Source organism: Diorhabda carinulata, chromosome 5 (assembly GCF_026250575.1).
Source record: "Diorhabda carinulata isolate Delta chromosome 5, icDioCari1.1, whole genome shotgun sequence".
Taxonomy (NCBI): domain Eukaryota; kingdom Metazoa; phylum Arthropoda; class Insecta; order Coleoptera; family Chrysomelidae; genus Diorhabda; species Diorhabda carinulata.
This window is the reverse complement of record NC_079464.1, coordinates 16,081,153-16,100,143: the sequence shown is the minus strand read 5'-3', so window position 1 is coordinate 16,100,143 and position 18,991 is coordinate 16,081,153. Positions and strand designations below refer to the sequence as shown.

The window sequence follows — 18,991 nt, the reverse complement described above, 5'->3', positions numbered from 1 at the left end:
TGACACTAATCCAAATGTTGACACTGCAATATCAAAATGTGAAAATTGGACCACTGTAGGTACTTTAAATTGACGTCATTCTGCTGATAAAAATATTAAAAATAATTTAAACTTTTTAAGTGAAATATTGTGAGTAAAAATTAAAAATTTCACATCCTCTGCTTCATAAATGACGTAAGGAAGAATGCGTAAGGCATTAATACCCTAAATTTCAATAGAAAACCATAGTTGAGTCAAGCCTAACTTCAAACAGTGGATTCGACCAAGCAAAACAAAGTCTACAACTCTGTGCTGCTGGGAAAAGTAACACCACTTTTTCCCTGCACCTCCTATCGGTCAGCAACATACAATACAAACTGTCCAAGCCCCCATATTACAAGGGCAATCTCGATAAATTTGTGTTTCCTGTTTCTTCATTTCTTCAATTTAATTTACTTAGGTGACTATGCTAAAAGTTCACATACCTTCTTCTCCGAAATGTCACATACCTTGTTAAAATATAATTAGACATGTTCTGAATATCTTCTGATCATTTAGGCCCTGAGGAATAATTTCATGAAAGCGAAGGGTCAATATTTAAATTGATACCAATTCTCGCAGACAGATGTGTCAACATCAAGTGCAAGAAGCCATATTTGAAAAAATTTGTTTGTGTTAATAGAAAAAAAAAACTATTTTGCTAAGTCTAATACGTGCAAACCGTTGACAAGGAATTCACCAATCATAATAACTACCTAAAAGTTTTATTTACTAGAACACTTTCGTAAAAGGCGGAAATGAATGATTTTTCTTTCTTATAGTGTCAACAATTGGTGTTTCTGCCTTACTCATGTTTGAACACAATAATGGAAAATAATATCTGATATACTTCGGTAATTTGAGCACAAAATGAAAAGAAGTGTCTTAAATTTTGTAAATTACTTGAAAGCTCATTCGGGGTCAAAAGAACTGCAAAAATACTCAGTTTCAGCTATATTAGCTCCACTGAAACGAATCCAAAAAGTATTTATGAAGTCCTTTCAATACCATGAAACAACTCAAAGCAACTCTCACTGCCGGGAACAAGAAGAAAAGCTAACATGATTATATAGGAGCAAATCAATTGTACATTTTGGCCCACGGCCGCCATTTTGACATAGAAAAGCGGCGAAGAATTTCGAAGAAATACCTCCAATTCTCAACAAGTTCATACAGCATGAAGTGAATTATGATTTCGCACTCATTTTCAAATTCCTTAAGAAGTTCCAAATAAATAGAAGCTCTTCTCCTAATGCATTCCCTGAGAAGTTCCTTTAGAAGTTCCAAATAGATAGGAACCAGTGAGATACTCTTCTCTTTTCTTGTTTTATGTTTCATGGAAACTTCTTCTTATAATTTGAGAATTTTGTTAATATTTACTAATAGCTGTGTTGAAAAATGCGTGTCTTGCGGCAAGAATGCGACAACTTTTTCTATTTGTTTCACTATGTTCCATATTTCGAGATTAATTCCAGAATTGGCCCTAAATATTCATTTCGTCAATCTTTAGTATGGTTTTAGAACAACAGAACAGTTATCCTGTAAAGGACTTGTATTATTATTAGTATTATTTTTTCAAATAACTTTGATATCATTGGCAGTTTCTATTAATATTGATTCGAAACCTAAATTGCTATCAAATATTAAAATTATTCAGTAGTATACAAGCTTCTATTAAGGAACCTTTCATAGATTACGTCACAAGAATTTCATGATTTTCTCCTCCCCCGAGTCCTAGTCCTCCATTTATAATACTCTCCCCCTCCCGAATGGGATGTCACATATTTTGCAAATTGCACTTAGAAATTATTGAATGAAAACATCAGGTCAGAAATCAGCCTTATTTCCATTTAAATTTTTTTTAATAATATCAACATCAATTTAAGCAAGTAACAAAACAAAAAACAATAAATTATCTTAATTATAGATACTAATAAAGTTAAAATTATAAATACAATTATATCAATTGAACATATAAATTTAATAATTTGAAGTGATAGTTTAAAGTTCCTATTTAAACATTAAGATTATAATAGATTTTGAAATGTGACGTCACGAAATTTAGGACCATTCCCATCTGTTTGTCACACATGTCACAATTCGTTGACACCTCCCCACCCCTAACCCCACACCTTTTCGAAGAAACATAAAAGTTGGAAAACTTGTTTTTATATTTACTTTGTAGTCTGTAGATTCATTGAAATTTAAATTCTTCAAAATTTTTAATTCTTATATTCGGCATAACTAACTAAATAATTCCTACCTACTCTATTGTTGAATAAATTGATTTTGTTGGCTATTCTTGTTGCACAAAGAACTAGTAATGGATTTGAAGAAGTTTCAATTCAAAATCATGGAACAAAAAGTTTTCGCTGCCTCCATATTTCTTGGATTATTAATTTCCCATATGAGATTAGCTTTCAATCTGTCTCGCTTCAACGAACTATCATTCCCTTCCCTTTTGTTATTGAAAATCTCCAATTTTAGATTACGGATATTATGTGTCTACTTGAGGATGGATCCGAGAGATGGAATAGAGAAAATACTAGTATTGAGTTCATAAACAATTATGAATTTTCACTTAAAACGAGGGAAAAGCCAAAAATCCGATTCGAAAACCCAATATCAGACAAAATTATAGAGTTAGATCATATGGAGCTTCAATATCTTACTTCAAATGCATAGAGAAATAAATGAAGTCGATGTAACTTCCAAACTGCTCTATGCAGATTTAACTACTGCAATTTTAAATAAGGAAGAGCCAAGTAACATAATTATTTTCGTGACCATTTAAATTCGACTGGTTTGGATAATAGGTAGTATACGATCCATCAAATAACATTCACAAAACCAATTTCCTGCCAACTCGCACTTGCAAGCGTTATAGGGAAATTGCCAATATCCCCATATGATAGTATCAAACCAAACACGTCCCCCAGTCTCCGGCAGCTCGAAAGGTCTCAGCTAGGGTAGCAGCAGGGGGCAGGAGCATGAGGCAAAACTTTCTCCATATGTTTTATTATGAAGGAAGTCAAGATATTGAAAACGGTAACGTGATATTTGTTATTAGTGAAAGGGAAACCCGAATTCATTCAGGTATTTGCTTCTACATCCACTTTTTGCCAACGCCATCACCAATCTCCAAACTATTATAACCCAAACAATTAACCGAAGACACTGCGCCTCTGCATTCCTCATACATTTTCAGAAGGCTTTTGATCAGGTATGATACACCTGAATTTTTAGGAACATTGTAACTATGAGACTGCCATATTCGACAATAAAATTGATATATTCTTATCTCACTGACCGCTCTACTAGTATTAAACTCTATTATTGTCCATTTCATTCACAACCTTTAGTGGCGTTTCTCAAACCTTCATTCTAAAGAATGTGTGCCTCAACGTTCGTCCACAAAATCTTTTGAATCTATTGTTGGATTGGTACAAAAGATAGGGGATGACTCTTAATTTTCAAACAACCCAAACAATCATCTTTAAGCATCCGAATTTCCACGCGAAAGACGTCGAGCAAACAATTTCCATTTGACACTCTCGGCTGCTCTGAAAGATACTCTGAAGGTTAATTGAGAAAAATTCGGACGAGCCCATCCCCTTACCTTACATCATATATATAAAAGGTACATCCATCACAAAATCGAATATAGGGTAAACTGCCGATTCTTACCCTACTATTTTATCAAAAAACTCTTGTCCTGCGAGCAGTTCATTCTCAGGAAAAACCAATATAAGTGCCGATTCGGCGCCAGTAAACTCTTTCTGGCATTATTGATATCGTTCTAAGTCGTCTAAATTATCTCCAAGCTCACTGTATCTGAATGCTGTAGTGCTATGTCAGTCTAGGAGCTTTTTCGGAATGTATTGCGACCTTCTCATGATATTCACGTTTAAGAATTGGTTTTAAAGTAGAGACTTTGTATTATTATTGCCATGTTTCCCATATTTACCAAAAATTGCCCATAAAGTGGATAAGCTTTTTATGTTCAAAGTTTATTCTATTTATTCATGGTTTTTTAGTAGTCCTAAAATGACTGGTTTTCTAATGAACATTGATGCAAATGCAATCGAAAGATAACATATAAGTATGAACATGAAAATGATTTATGTCTGATTAATGATATGGAAATATAAAATAAAAATTACAGAGCTCGTCGATGTTATTTCCCAGCGTTTCATTGCTGTATATATTATAAATAAATCGATTCTCCTTTCAATTCTATACATTTTTTATTACACTTTTGTTCAAAACAGACTTTCACATTGGCAATACAAAAATTTCTGCTGAAACTATCAACATGAACATCACTTGCAAAACGAAATATTATTCTAAATAGATATCAATATAATATTTCATTTTCCAGTTTATTTCTTTTTGGCATACCTTGATAAACGAGGTAGAAGCATTAGATATGATTCATGATTCATCCCATAGGTCAATTGTTATTAGAAATAGTCAGTTACACTTAAATATGTTTATTAAATCAGTTCAAAAGTAATAAACGTTCTCTTTCCTTAATACTAATATCCAAATTGCCAATCCTCGTATTAAAAATGATGAATTGTCAGTATTAGAGCAAGCTGCTAAGAAACAGGTGACATATGATGAAGTAACTCAGGACAAAAAGAATCCTCTTGGTGTTTACTGAAAGGATTCAATAGACGTATCTAACGTGATGTCAATTGACCTTTTTGTCTATAACAATATCCCCAAATGCTCGAGATTGCAAGGAGAGTTTATAACTGCTGACTACCTCTTTAGAGGAACTGTAATTTGATATTTTTGGAGGCATTAGCCTAGAAAGTAATTGCTTTTTCTTTGAAAAACAGCAGAATACATTTTTGAAATATTAAATTTCGAAGTTATTCCAGAGATGAATAGCAGAAATCTTGTCTATAGATCAAAATGATATTCCTATCCGTAGTTGCGATATTGCTGTAAGACAACGCTATCCAGAATACAGCTCGGCTCACAATGAGAACATTGTAAGAATTGGGCTGGAAAATACTAGAACTATTATTTATTTGGTCCATTTAAAGGAGCAATTAGCGGACTTGGATTTGAAAGCAATGTAGAAGTAGAATCGTTCGTACGCAAATGGATACTTGAAAAGCCGAGAGATTTTTACGAAAAAGGCATCCGAAAGTTTCCGAAGAGGTAATCAAAGTGTGTAAGGTGTGAGATTAGTTAGAGAAACTATGAAATATTTCACCTCTGCAAATGATTAATACATTTTTTGTAATTGCAAAATTCCGGTTTATATTTGAACCACCCTCGTATCTTTCATTGTCTCCTAAAACTAGTGAGGTTACTACCAATAATCAATTAACTGGTGAACCAGAGTTTTTTTCTTGACAATGAAAAAATCGATAGCTGAAAAACAGAACGTTACTAAACGAATGCTAATTGACTTATATCTGGCATAAAGTTGTGGAAGGTAGAAATACAATACGAATGGCACAGCATGGGCACTTTTTCTAATTGGATCGAGATAATATCGTTAATTAACAGCTAACAAATTCCACTACAGCCAATATTCTATTCAACCGAATGCTGCAACGAAACAAAGCCGACTTTAATTGTTTTTTAGTATTGATTTCTCATATATAGATTTTGTAGTTGTTGTAATTGCACCCGTTCAAGAAAGTTCTAGTTTGCTCTTATTTCTCGTTGCTATACGTTCATATTTCATTTTTCGCGAAAAATTGTACCAAAAACTTTTTTTCCTACATTATCGCCTTCTAATTTTATTGAAATCACCCTGCACTGAAACAGTTAAGTTTTATTTTTATCCCATCTCTGATGAAATTGGAAGTTTTTTCTCAAAATTTGAATGTTTAATTAAGAAAAACATGTACGATATTCAATTAATCAAAGTATTGCCCATCTGAACCTATAACCGTTTTCCATCTGTCCGGAAATTTGTGGATCCCATCCCAAAAGAACTGCGCCGGCTTGGTAGCCAAGAATGAATCAAGCCAATTTTTAATATCTAGCTCTGATGTGAACCGTATTCCAGTGAGAGCGTTCTGCATCGACCGGTACAAATGTTAATCAGAAGGGGCAAGGTCTGGGCTATAAGACGGGTAAGGTGAAACTCCCCATCCACTGTTTTCCAAATAGTTCTCAAGCGGAATAGCAACGTGGGGCCGAGCGTTGTCATGATGGAAAATTATTACCTCGTGTTTGGTTGCATATTCTAGGCATTTTTCGGCTACTGTTCTCTTCAAACGGATTAATTGTGTTCGGTAGCGTTCTCCATTGACGGTTTTACCCGAATTTAGCATCTCCTAATACAGCATACCCTTCTGATCACACCAAATAGAGAGCATTACCTTTGCGCCTTTTGCGCTTGGGGTTGTCGTAATGGATCCATTTTTCATTAACAGTAACAAGACATACAAAACCGCCTTTCGACGTCTCTCGGCTTGAGTTCATGTGGAACCCAATTTCCTTGCATTTGAACATATCTAGTTGCTTTTGAACGTTTTAAAATGGCTGTTTAAGTGACACCCAAAGATTCTGCAAACTCTTCTTGTGTTTGGCAACCAAATTTATCGAGTAATGCTTCCAGTTCTTCGTCTTCAAACTTTTTTGGCTGCCCAGAACGTTCATCGTCTTCCAAGCCAAAATCACCACTTTCAAATCGTGTAAACCACTTTTGGCACGGTCGCTCAGCTAGGGCATGTTCACCATAAACTTTCACCAAAATACGATGATGAATTTCGGCAGTATTTTCCTTTATATTAAAGTAATGAAGAAGAACTCCCCGCAAAAACAGTTTTTCATGAATAAAGTTTGACATATTTGACGTACAATAACAGTACCTTTCAAACGCAGGTTCGGAATATTGGAACGATGTAATATTACACAAGTTACGCCATCTCATATCAAACCGCACGAATTAAGAATTAAGTTTAGACCAAAGGAGCACACCTGATCCATGCGAGAAATAGACTAGAAGATCTCTTGCTCGACATTGAATCTCAAAAATTGTTTCCAAAATAACTCTACTTTCAGAGATATAAAAAGCGGCAAAAAAAGAAGAAAATTAAATATGTTATGAAATAGCTAGACTGTTAGTGTATCATTTCGAAAAAGTACTGAGTTGTTTGCATGAAAAACGTCTTTAGAGAAGACAGATATCTAATGAAAGGCACATTGATATTGTTTCAAAAATGATTAAAAACTGATTAATTGCATCGAAGACTGAAATTGAGCGGCTATTGACACTGAACTTTATTTAAGAATATATACAAATAATCCAGTTTGAAAATTAAGTTTAATCATGAATGAGCCATGAATAAGTAAAAGTTGAGCTTAGTATAAGTTGAGAGGATAGAACTTCATCTAAACTGTTCACTACAGCGTTGTAATATGAATTTGAGAAGCTGAAATGTAAGTATCTCAGTCATCTACGTTTAGCAAATTTACTGTTACTAATAAGTTGAGACCCCTATCAACTTGTTGATATACTATAGAAGCGATGAGATCCTACATAATTTTTGAGAAAAAAAGTTTGATTTGTGAATACTCTTTCATATATTTTTATAATTTTATTTCCAATTCCTATTTTAGTTCCAATAATTCTCAATAATTCTCTAGCTGCAAGGGAGACATAGTAAAGAGAATCGACGAACTCAAGGAAGCGTTTATTTGAAGGAAAGTAGTTAATAGATTGGGAGTAGTCATATCGTTAAGTTTAAACTAGTTTTTACCGATATTGTCGCTTCTCTATCGTTATGATCTCTATAACTTCTACTTATATATATAGCGGCAGTCCTACAAGTTTCTTTGCTACGTGGCGCATTTCGTACGCCAGGTCTTTGATTCTGTGGTTAATATATCAATGCTTTCTTTGGCTAACTGTTCTGCTCCATCCTTATCACATGTTTGTACCAGAGCAAATGTTAGGTCTGTATTATTTCTGAAATACCCGATCTTCTCAGTTATTCCATTTCCATAGCCTCCTAGTTTTATTTATAGATCAATTGCCAGCTGCCAACTTCTACTTACATATTCTATTTCGGTGGTACTCACTCTTGTATTTGATGCCGCCTCTCCAGCTCGCACATTCTTTTAAATCATTGTTCTGTTGAGGTCTTACAATGGAAAATTTTATGAGCGTATCACAATGAGTCCGTTATCGCTTTTTTCCCAATAAACGTGATTTACATGAATTCAAAGTATTTTATTCAAATTCCTTCAGAATGCGTCATCAACAAAATATGAATCTTTGTAGCTATCCATTTAGAGGTAATACAATTTCACGTATTCAATGTTGATCTGGCCTCTTGACATCTCTTATTCTTTGAACTAAAAATGAGAAATCGTCTAGAGGAAAAGAAAATTGGTGGTATCAACAATTTTTACTCAATTCTGGATATCATGTACATCTCGACCCAAAGAATCTGTTGTGCCCCGTTTCTTGGTGTGATACTGGGAATGCTCAATGTTAACGTCTGATTTATCAATCCCATCACTCTTAGAAAGTTTAGAATGTGAGCAGGCTACACCCTTCAATTTCATACGCTCTCTCTTTTCAGGTGTCCATTGAGGTAACAGTACCTTGACAGTATTGGTCCACTAAATCAACGCGTGTAACACTTTTTTCCTAAGCAGTCATTACTTTTTTTGAAGTTTGTGTGAAATTTGAACGCCATACCTCAATTGGTGTCACAATTTACAAAAAAAAGTTACGTTACGAATTTGCTTGAAATTTTGTTTGTGCTCTCAATAGAATTACCGCTACTTAATTATTTATAATATCACGGAAATCTTTTTGGAAATATATTTTATCGCTAAAGCATATGTTGGAGTGCCACGAAGCATTGGATGGAAATCTTAAAGTTGTCGTTGAGGACTATAGTGTTTAAAAATCATTTTGTCGCCATCTGAGATATATCGGAGGTTCTCAACAACCCTCATGGATCGATTCAACAAATTTTGTTTAATGAGTTGGGTATGAAGCGTGTCAATGCTTGACTCGTACGAAGAAACCTAAATATTTTTGAAAAATAACTTTTTTCATGGTGAATAGATAGTCTCGTCCTCTTCGATAACTTCTTTGTTACTTTGAGCTGCACAATTTCTATTTTTCTCTTTGCAATTCAGCTCTCTTCTTCGAATATTCTCTCCAACGCAGAGTCGTATACATAAATTAATTAATCTGAAGAAGAGAGAAAAAGAGAGAAATGCTTCATTGTCAAACAATTGTTACAATTTGTAGCCAAAAGTTAGTAAAAGCTAAAAAATAAACATCAAAATAACTAAATAAAGATACAAATAAAATTTCAATCGACATGTGATTGTGCATTTTTTTGTATTGTAAAATATTGAGCCCTTAACCAATTCTGAAAGTGGAGTAGGTAGGTAAAGGTCGTGCTTCACATTCTTTAAGTGAGAGAAATTGGAGAAGCGTGCTTACGAATCAGGTAAAGAGATTCAAAGATTAATAAAGAATGAAGAGTCAGCATTTTTAATCTTTTAAATGAGTCCCTGCACTGAACCCTGCTGTTTAGTTTGTTGATTGAAGTAACTCAATTTAATATAGAAATTGATTTGAATGTATCCTTTGCCCCTTTTCATCTCTAAAGATCAAGAAAGGAGTCTTGTAGATAAAGAATATTTCTAAATATTTTACGGAGTCGCCATAGATTCTAAGTTGAGAAATAATTAACATAAATTTTCTTCTCCAATCTAAAATTTATATTCTCATATCATTCGAATGGATTAATTACTCTGTATTTCCATGAATTGGAACCGAATGGTTAATTCGAAACTATAAACCAATTACTCAATTGATTCCTTGAAACACGAAGAGAGTATTTAAGCATATTCGACAAAATATTTGTGGCACAACGTTTTAAAGTGATACAATTTCAATGAGACGGGAGAAGGAAATGATAAATAATCACGGCTTTCCCTTCTATTTTCCACCCACACTGAAATGAGATCGTATAATTCCACCCTTTTGTTGTAAGAGGCGTCTAAAGGGAAACAATTGCATGTCTATATTGGATCTCCGTTTTCCTCTGATGTTTGTTTCACTATGAAGACCGCAATACTTTGTCTTTGTACACCGATATCTCATTTTAGTGGAAAGTTTGAATGAGGGTCGCTACAAGAGACATTACAGAGTCGAAAGAAACAGAAGTAGGTCATTTTCATCAGATGTCGCACTCTACAGGATTGAGAAAATATTATTCTAGTGTTAGATCAGATATATATCAAGTAATTAGTATCGATTAACCCATTAGCGCCCAGCGTCTTCTCTGAGGACAGTTTTCTAAAAATCTTTCTATTTAATTTTATTAGTGGTTGCGAAATACCTTCCGACATTTGCTTTCTCTGGAGAACTTAATCTTTTTCTTTCGGTGCCGTGCTTGTCTTCGAATGTAGGCTATCTCTATGACAATTTGGTTGAATTGGTCGCTAATCGATGTGTAGTTTATTGTGGTGTCAGTTTGGGGTGGTGAATAAAATTAATAAAACAGGCCCATTTATTTTAAATGACAAATATCGAGAGGTCTGCCGAAGATTTACAAAGAAAAATAAATCCAACTAGTCGATAATGAGAAAACAATTCGAAATTTGTCAGTTTATTTTGATCAATCTGTACATCTTTGCTCTAATCATTAAGGTCAAGTACGTACAGAATTGCGGTTTATTACAGATATCCAACATTTCCAATTGACATTTTTTTCAAATTGAATCAACCTTGTGCACACTTGTAATCCATTAATTTTTTACTAAAAATGTATTACGATACGTCAATTGCACAGAATTCATTGAATAGTTCACAATATATGAGAGAAACCTGCCCACCCCAAAATCCATTTATTGGAATTCAAAATAATACTCTCCCTGTTAAAAATTAGGAGGATTTTGAGAAAAGACTATAAAAAATATCACAGGAATATGTAGTACATTCTGGCTTTCCTCTGAGTGCCAAAAAATGAATTTTGTACCATAACAACAATCCCAAGGATTCCTAAAAGCTGTGCGGAAATATCTGAAAGAATTTGAAAGGAAGAGTGTACTGAAAGTATTGATTTGGTCGTTCCGATCTCCCGATCTCAATCCGAGTTGTTGTGGAACAAATTGAATAGTGATTTCAGAAAATGTCCTACTCAAAAATAGATGATTACGCTGGACATTCTAAACATAGAACAATATCAGTGAACTAAGCTTGTCTATGTTTTTTACTTCTTCATTCGATTCAATAGAAGTTTGTTCTTCATCTGCGCAGTTCATGTAAATTGGTTACAATTGATGCAAAAATTCTTATGAGCTGCTTCATTTGTGGTGATATTGGGGGATTCAGAGCTTTTTAAACATGATAGTCCTTATAAGGATGTAGACTAGCTCCTTAAAAAATTCTCATCTTGTTATTTTTCTTGATACACTAATAAGTTTATTAAAATCATGAAGCATTCTTGGCAGAAATATTTAAAAAATTGAAAAAGGGGCCAACGACGAGAATTTCTCAATATTTCATATTAAGTATAGAGCTAGATCTATTTAAATCAGTAATTAACGCTTTTCAATAACTATTTTGTGATGCATTGTTGATGAAGATAGTAAAAATTTGTTATTTTTTGAACAACTCGAAACCAAAGTGCCCTTTGCCTGGTAAATATCAAATAAAGAACTATTTACTCATATGCTTCTTCCGGTTACAAATTCTGATGGCAATTGGGCCTTATTTTCACGAATCGTACACATACAAGTCAACTTTTCTTCTAGTAATTCCATGACTAATGCACTACTTGTGGAATGTTTATCAGTTGTAATATCTCTTTGCCTGTGCATTCAATATGTTTCACCATCCTTTTGACTACATCTATACTAGTCCACTGTACTTTGAGTTATCCGTTAGACTGCCTACCACAATATATTTTCACGTTATTTGTAAATATATTGAGTCAACTAATAAGAGCATCTTTCCCCAATACTTTACAGATTTATTCTGTACGTGATATCTAAAAAACATTTCCCGTAAATGTAAATAGTTGTCTATTGGCAGATAATATGATGTATCGTTTTCTTGAAAATTCTGGATAAATATTTTTAGATGGTCTCTTGAAGGAGCTAATTTTTTATTTCTAATTTTGATAACAGCAAATCAAAAATATCTCATTTGGAAATGGATGTGAGATACATAGTTGAATATTATTGTGTCCATATTTTAAACATTGTAGACGCGTGTATTTGCATTTGATATCATTGATATACACTTTGGTAAACTGTATAATTGTATTTATTACTTTATAATCTGAAACCAGCTTTGATTTGGCATTTTTGCTACGTCCTTTAGTCCAGCAAATCAATAGACTGTTTTCTATTCTAGTTCATTTCTAGTTCTTGCTTTAAAGAAAAGCTGTAGTCTGAGAAAGATCCTCAGCGTTTGAAGCTTCATCAGACACATTAGACCCATCTGAGCACTCATCATCAACATCTTCAACAGAAAGATCTTCCTCGTTTAAACTCTTCAATGCTATTGACTGAATATTTCGTTTATCAACTCTTATTATTTTTCACAAAAGTGACGAAATTAATTTCAAGAGCACCATTGTATACAGAGAGAAGCGGTTGGGTCGAGCAAGTATTTCAAAATCGGTAATCAAAAAAAATGTATACTTACTTTGGAAAAGGCACTGGGCCTATGGCATCTATGGTCCCGGTGATCAGCCGCTGGCGGCTCCATGGGCGTACGACGCCTAGGGCTGCTCCGGGGTGTGGGGGCGGCAGAGGGGACCGGCCGGCTTAAGCGGCCGCTGCTTCGGTATTTAGGCAGCCGGTTAGCCGGCGGGCAGCCGGCAGGAAGCCTCTAGCCTAGCTCCATGGGCGAGCTCTGCCCCCGCCCCATTGTGCCCACACTCACCCCCACATAAAACGCAAAACTAGAAATAAATGGAAACATCATTAAAGTGAAACATCGAAAAAACTTAGAAATTAGATTACGAAGAGAAACTTCGATCTAGATTTATCATAGTGCATTTGGAGGCCTTATTTTCCATAAGTTTGAGTTATTACATAACCACTCTGTCATCTTGTGTCTTTCTATAGCTCAGTTCTAGACATTTTTAAACCATAAAGAAGCATTTCACCTTTTCTATGTATAATTTTGCATTTTAAGGGAATTTACTGAATAGTACCTCAGTTTGGACCTCGTTTACCTCTAAAGTAATGGTATAAATCTTCTTCGTTATACTCTTTGGAATAGTTATCACCAGCAACACGTCCAAAGATCACTATAATGATCTTCTGGCTTTAGTGCCTGGTGAATATTATCTTATTTGTACTCCATTGATGGTTTATCAAATCAAATTTCATATCGTCCTCATAGAAATTGAAATTATCAATAGGTTAACACAATTTGCCATCATCTGCCGACCTCAACGTCAACTTCCAGACCTGTATGTAAGATGTAAGGAAACGTGTTCGTGAAACGGCTTCTAAATCAGACTATATCAAAATTCTATTTGTGAAATTATCCTGATCCTAATTATGGCCTACTTCCAACAATATAAGAATATTTTCTGATCTTGTTCAGCATCACTAAGCAGTATCACGATTGTTTACTTACTAGATTTTCATTGTCGTCCTCCTGATCCATTACCGTCAATAAACTGAGAAACGTGACTGTTCATCTTCAAGCGATAAGTCGATTAATAATAATGAAAGAGATATAATCATTTAAATTCCGAATTAACTAGGTAAGAACTTAACTTTATATTCAGTAGAAAAACTGAAAAACCGAAAAGCCCCCGGAACAGAATTCTAAAATATGCCGGTCCTGAGCTAGGAAAACATTTAAAAATTCTCTTTAACAAAAGACATCGGAAATACCTACGCTGCTGAACACAAGCATAAAACTCTCCAATAGCATTTTAAAGGAGAGACTTGAATCACCGACCGACGCCATATTCATTATTAAAAAACTAAAAGAAAAATCAATTGAATTTAATACACCAGAGTATGTCTGCCTCATCGATTTGACCAAGGTGTTTCATAGGATTTGCCTCTCCGACATCACAAATACACTGATATCGGAAGAAACGCCAAACATCATCGTAAGAGCAGTCCGCAGTATCAATACCAACACCACGACCAAAGGCAGGAGACACTTATGGGGAAGAGATACTCACACCAGGAGTCATCAGACAGGGTGACAGCCTCATGACAGAAGTACCTAGTAACTTCACGAAATCTGTAGTTAAAATTTCATATTTTTATTACTAAGACATTTCTGGATAAGGTTTATAGAAACAAATGGAAAATATGATCTTCAGTATATAAAATAAGTACAGTTGGTGTGTTCTGTTTAATAGTGTGATTTTCAAATAAGTATGATGTACAATCCGATACTAATTTGATCTTATCTTCATTCGGTTGTTCAAATTCACGTACAAATATTCACATCCGTGTTGCCATATCTAAAAAATAAAGTACCAAATAGATGTACGAGGATCTTAGCAGAGATCAGAAGAGCTTAGAACAAAACTTAGCATAACTTTATTATCGTCATAACCTTTCACATTGCAGTTTATACTTTGTATTATGTGTAGCCGTATCTACTAAGGATTGGTATTCCTTTTATATCAACAATTGTAGGGATTAATTGTACCAATCATCAGATGGAAATCATTGATCAGTTATTAAAAATACCATAACTTAATACTACTCTTAATGTTCAAACCAAATAGTAAATTAGGTGAATTATCGTCAAACTAATGTATTTTTATACGGATTGAACTTGATCCATAAATATTTAATTTTTTTAAGGGCCATCAGAAAGTTTTCGAAAGTACATTATTATATTCGTCAAGCTCTGAATTTGCATACTTCTTTGTTACGAATGGTTCTACCAAACGTTTGAAACTTCAATTTCAAGGATTAAATTCAACATTCCAGCGCAGTTTCAAATATTTGACATGGTATTTTCTACGAGTTTTATAATGAATCCAAACTCAACGAACTCCAGGCTTTGATATCCCACATAAATATTGGAAAGTTTCTTCTCAAGGTTTCAGTATTTCGTTTCAGTTTATGTCACATCATTTCTAAAACTATACGCCAACTTGAAACGAATTCATCTACTACTTGAAGTATTTTCAAACAGTTTTATCCGTAATGGAAGTTTTTTTATTGAGGAGTGGAAGTAAATGTAGAGAAGCAACAAAAACATCTACTAAGCTGAAATCAACGAAATTGTTTGAAAAAATTGTCATTAAAAAGAAAACAACGAACACAGATACCAGTTATATAGTGAAAATAAAGTGAAAAAACACGTTTTTTTAAGCAAAAATAAAAAATTTGAAAATCATTCTATTTTGACAGATACTGAGTGGAGTCATTATAAACTTATATTAGAGAGCGATTCATTTTTTTATTAAAATATTATCTTTTTTAAATTATTTTACCTTCATTTGAACTGTTACGAATTAATGGTAATTTATTCAACAAGCTGCTGAAAGAATGCACAACTTTGCTTCAAACAATCTTTGAGAAGTTTTCTTCTCCTTCTTCTTCTCATTTATCCTTCTGGCCTTTATAGACCATTGAAAATGTCTTTATTATTCATTTACCAATTTTCTCCATCTTTTTCTTTCATGTGTTAGTATCATCATTTGATTTATTGTCTGTCGCCTTTGTTTTCCTATATCGGCTATCGAAGTGTCGGACATTTTTAAAGAAATGAGTCGAATGAAGATTTATACGTCTCTCTAATTTTAGCCGTGAATGTTACAATAATAAGCTTCAGCTCACGGATGAATACAGTCCACGGATAAGTACCATCCATAGACAAATATACCATCCACGGATAATTACCACTTACAGATGAAATCTGACATATATGCCATTTCTAATCCCAATATATTATATATTTTTTTTTCATTTGTTCAGAACAAATTATACAAAAACTTTATTAATAAATGATTTGATTGTAAGAATAACCTAAGTAATGATAAATTTACTATAATACTGTCTATATCTTGTAATTTATTCTTTGACTCTTATTCTAAGCTTGTTGATAGTGCACAACGTTACACGAGTGACTAATATCCGTGGCAATTGGTTACGGATGATTAAGTTAGGTTAGGTTAGTTTAGTTTTAAAATTTCCGTGTTTCTAAGATTGAAATTAGACCACGGCTTTTTCCGAGGTTGTGGTGATTTTGGATCAAATGGTAAGATTTGGAGACACGGAAAAAAGTTCATTCTGATCCGTTTATATAAAAATGTCCGGGTCTATAGGGTTAAAATGATGGCCACGGATTTTCTGGTGGAGGGGGATGATTTTAAATCATATTGTAAGATATAGAGACACGGAAAAAAGCTTCATTTTGATCCGTTTCTATAAAAATTTCCGGGTCTATAGGGTTGAAATGATGGCCACGGATTTTTTTGTGAAGAGTGGCGAAATTCATTTTGCATTTCTCGGAAAAGGGAACTGATGATAACAATTTTACCTAGTCGAGTGCGAGGAAGTGTCCTGACTCATGAAAGTTCACAAAAAATAGAATGTTCAAAGAGCGAAAATAATTCAATAGATAGATTTGTAACTCTATCAATGAACGGGAAAAGTTTTTTTTTTAAACCACTGCCATCAAAACTGACACTTCAATGACAGCCAACGAAAAGCTATTTTTTACGTAAAAACGTGTTAATATATTTTTAATACTACTTTTTATTATGAGGAAATCAGATATATATAAAACAATCAATATTAATCTTACAACTAGAAGAATTGCTAGCTAGGAAGCTCCTCAACACACTACTGAAATCCTCAGAACTACCACAAACAATAGTGGATAATGACGTTCCAAAATCTGCTGTGTGGTTAATGGTTGCAAGAGATTTTGTCGCAATGGTATTTCTATAAGCAAAGGAATTATCAACGTACCCCTCGGCTACTGTTGTAGACTTCCACGAACAATGTTTTTTTATCTCCGTAACTTGTTGGTAACCATGAATATCTACCAAAGATAATCGTAATTTGATAAAGTGTCTGTTACTTTCTGCACTTTTACGAGTATAGATTTTCTGCTAAAACGAGACATTTCTGTGGTTAAATTTCCACTACAGAAAGGCTCAAGGTTTTTGTTCTTAAAATACAAAAGATTTATAATTATGGTTTATACATACAAAGTGATATTCATTCATAATTATTGACAATAATTGACAAGTAATTCTCAAAATTTGATATTTTTCAATGATTGAGATAATATAAATTTATCACATCTGTGAATAATTTCACGAAAATCAGGGAAACTTCAACATATAATCACTGAAATTGAGCAGAACAAAGTAGTTGCCATTTTTTAAGGTGATATCTCGTTAACATGCAAACAGGAAACATTTTTTCCAGGGATACTGTTTTTCCACCGTTACTTTTTGTCATGCATACTGATTTATTAACATCATTATCGAGTTCTACCACTACCTACGTTTTCTCATTTTAATTCCGAAACCAATTTATTTTATATACCGAAACAACGTATTCATCATCAATATTCATAATTGTCACCAACCAACGATAACCGCATGCGTCTCTTTAGCGGAATCTCTTTTCCAACACAAATTTTCCATAATCCGAACAATACAATAACACAGGGAGGTTGAATGTGACACATAGATTATTCAAAAGCGACGCTAAATATTTCAGTTATCATTAATTAGATGGAAAAATGCTAAATACAACGCAAAGGTATATTTTATGGTTTTTTACTTGTACTGACAGAGACGTATATTCCAAAAGAAAAAACTTAAACAACAGACCAAAGGTTTCAAATAATTGACAGTAAATAAATTAATAGGAGAACAAATTTTTTTGTAATCAGAGCATCATTCCTTCCAATCACTTTTTCCAATATTCTTGGAATGAATTGAATAAAATTCCGGAAAGTATTTCCATTAAAATTAAAATGTTTTCCATGCTGTTTCAACGGTTGCCTAAGTACTTCTCGATTGTTGAGGCGATATTTTTTTCACCAACCACTTCCAGAAATTTTCAGTGGTATTCATATCAGGACTATTTGCCGTCCACGGTAAAGTCTCAATATTATTCTATCGGAACAATTATTGGATATGCTTTCTGTGAAGGAGGATAATCTTCATTTTGTGAATAAAATCGTTTTAATCATTGTCATATCCTGATTTACTTAATTAAGTGTAAACACCATTCTGGAATGCTTGAAAGCGATGCTTTCGTAGCACTTGTATATTTTTTCATATCCGAAGCTTAAATTTATTATCATTTATATCAATGTTCTCTTAACCCGGCATAAAAAGGTCAAAAATTGTTACGAGTTGTAATACGTGGGATGTAGCAAACCCAAAATTGATTCAGTCAGCGATGCCTTCCTGATATCAATTCTGGAAAAATTTTAGTGCTTTTCTTGACCCCCTTAGTAGGTAATATTGAAATCTTCCTTCCTGGCAGACTTTTGCATACATGGGGTCTGGATCGTCACAAATGGTGTTTAATCAATGTTTAAGGTGGGTCTGAACATCACGTTCGTGGCTGGATGACCCGGCGCAATGAGTTTTTGAAAAATCCTACTCTGGGAACAAAATCGCTTAAATTTTTCACTCACAAAGATTGACGCATTCTCCGAGACCATCATGGTTGGGAATCCATGAGTGGCAAATGTCGACGTAATTTGGTTACAGCGATGGGCTCATCTTACTGGTAAGTTGAGACAAAAAAATTTTTCAAATCCTTTGAACAATGACGGATAGTCAAGACCACCAGGTTTTTGGGCGAAATTTGAGAATTGAGAATGTGAAGGACGTGTATGACTGCTCAATAAAAGTCTAGAATTATACGATGGAGACACTTATTTTCCATCTGTTGATGTTGATGGAGACATGTTTTGTGATATTTTCTCCAAGTTACCTAGCAATGAGGAAAAATTAGTATGGAATATTTCTATTATTTTTGTGGA

General features: G+C 33.8%; 1 protein-coding gene across 3 annotated transcripts in view; it reads right to left on the bottom strand.

The window, feature by feature from the left end:
* LOC130894131 (regulator of G-protein signaling 9) overlaps positions 1–18,991 on the bottom strand; it is an 83,993-nt gene that overhangs the window by 62,164 nt on the left and 2,838 nt on the right. For all 3 annotated transcript variants that reach the window (XM_057800729.1, XM_057800728.1, XM_057800730.1), the window contains exon 2: positions 12,683–12,941. In XM_057800729.1, the coding sequence (XP_057656712.1) occupies positions 12,683–12,745 (63 nt within the window). In that variant the 5' untranslated portion in view covers positions 12,746–12,941. The remainder of the gene's footprint in view (positions 1–12,682; positions 12,942–18,991) is intronic.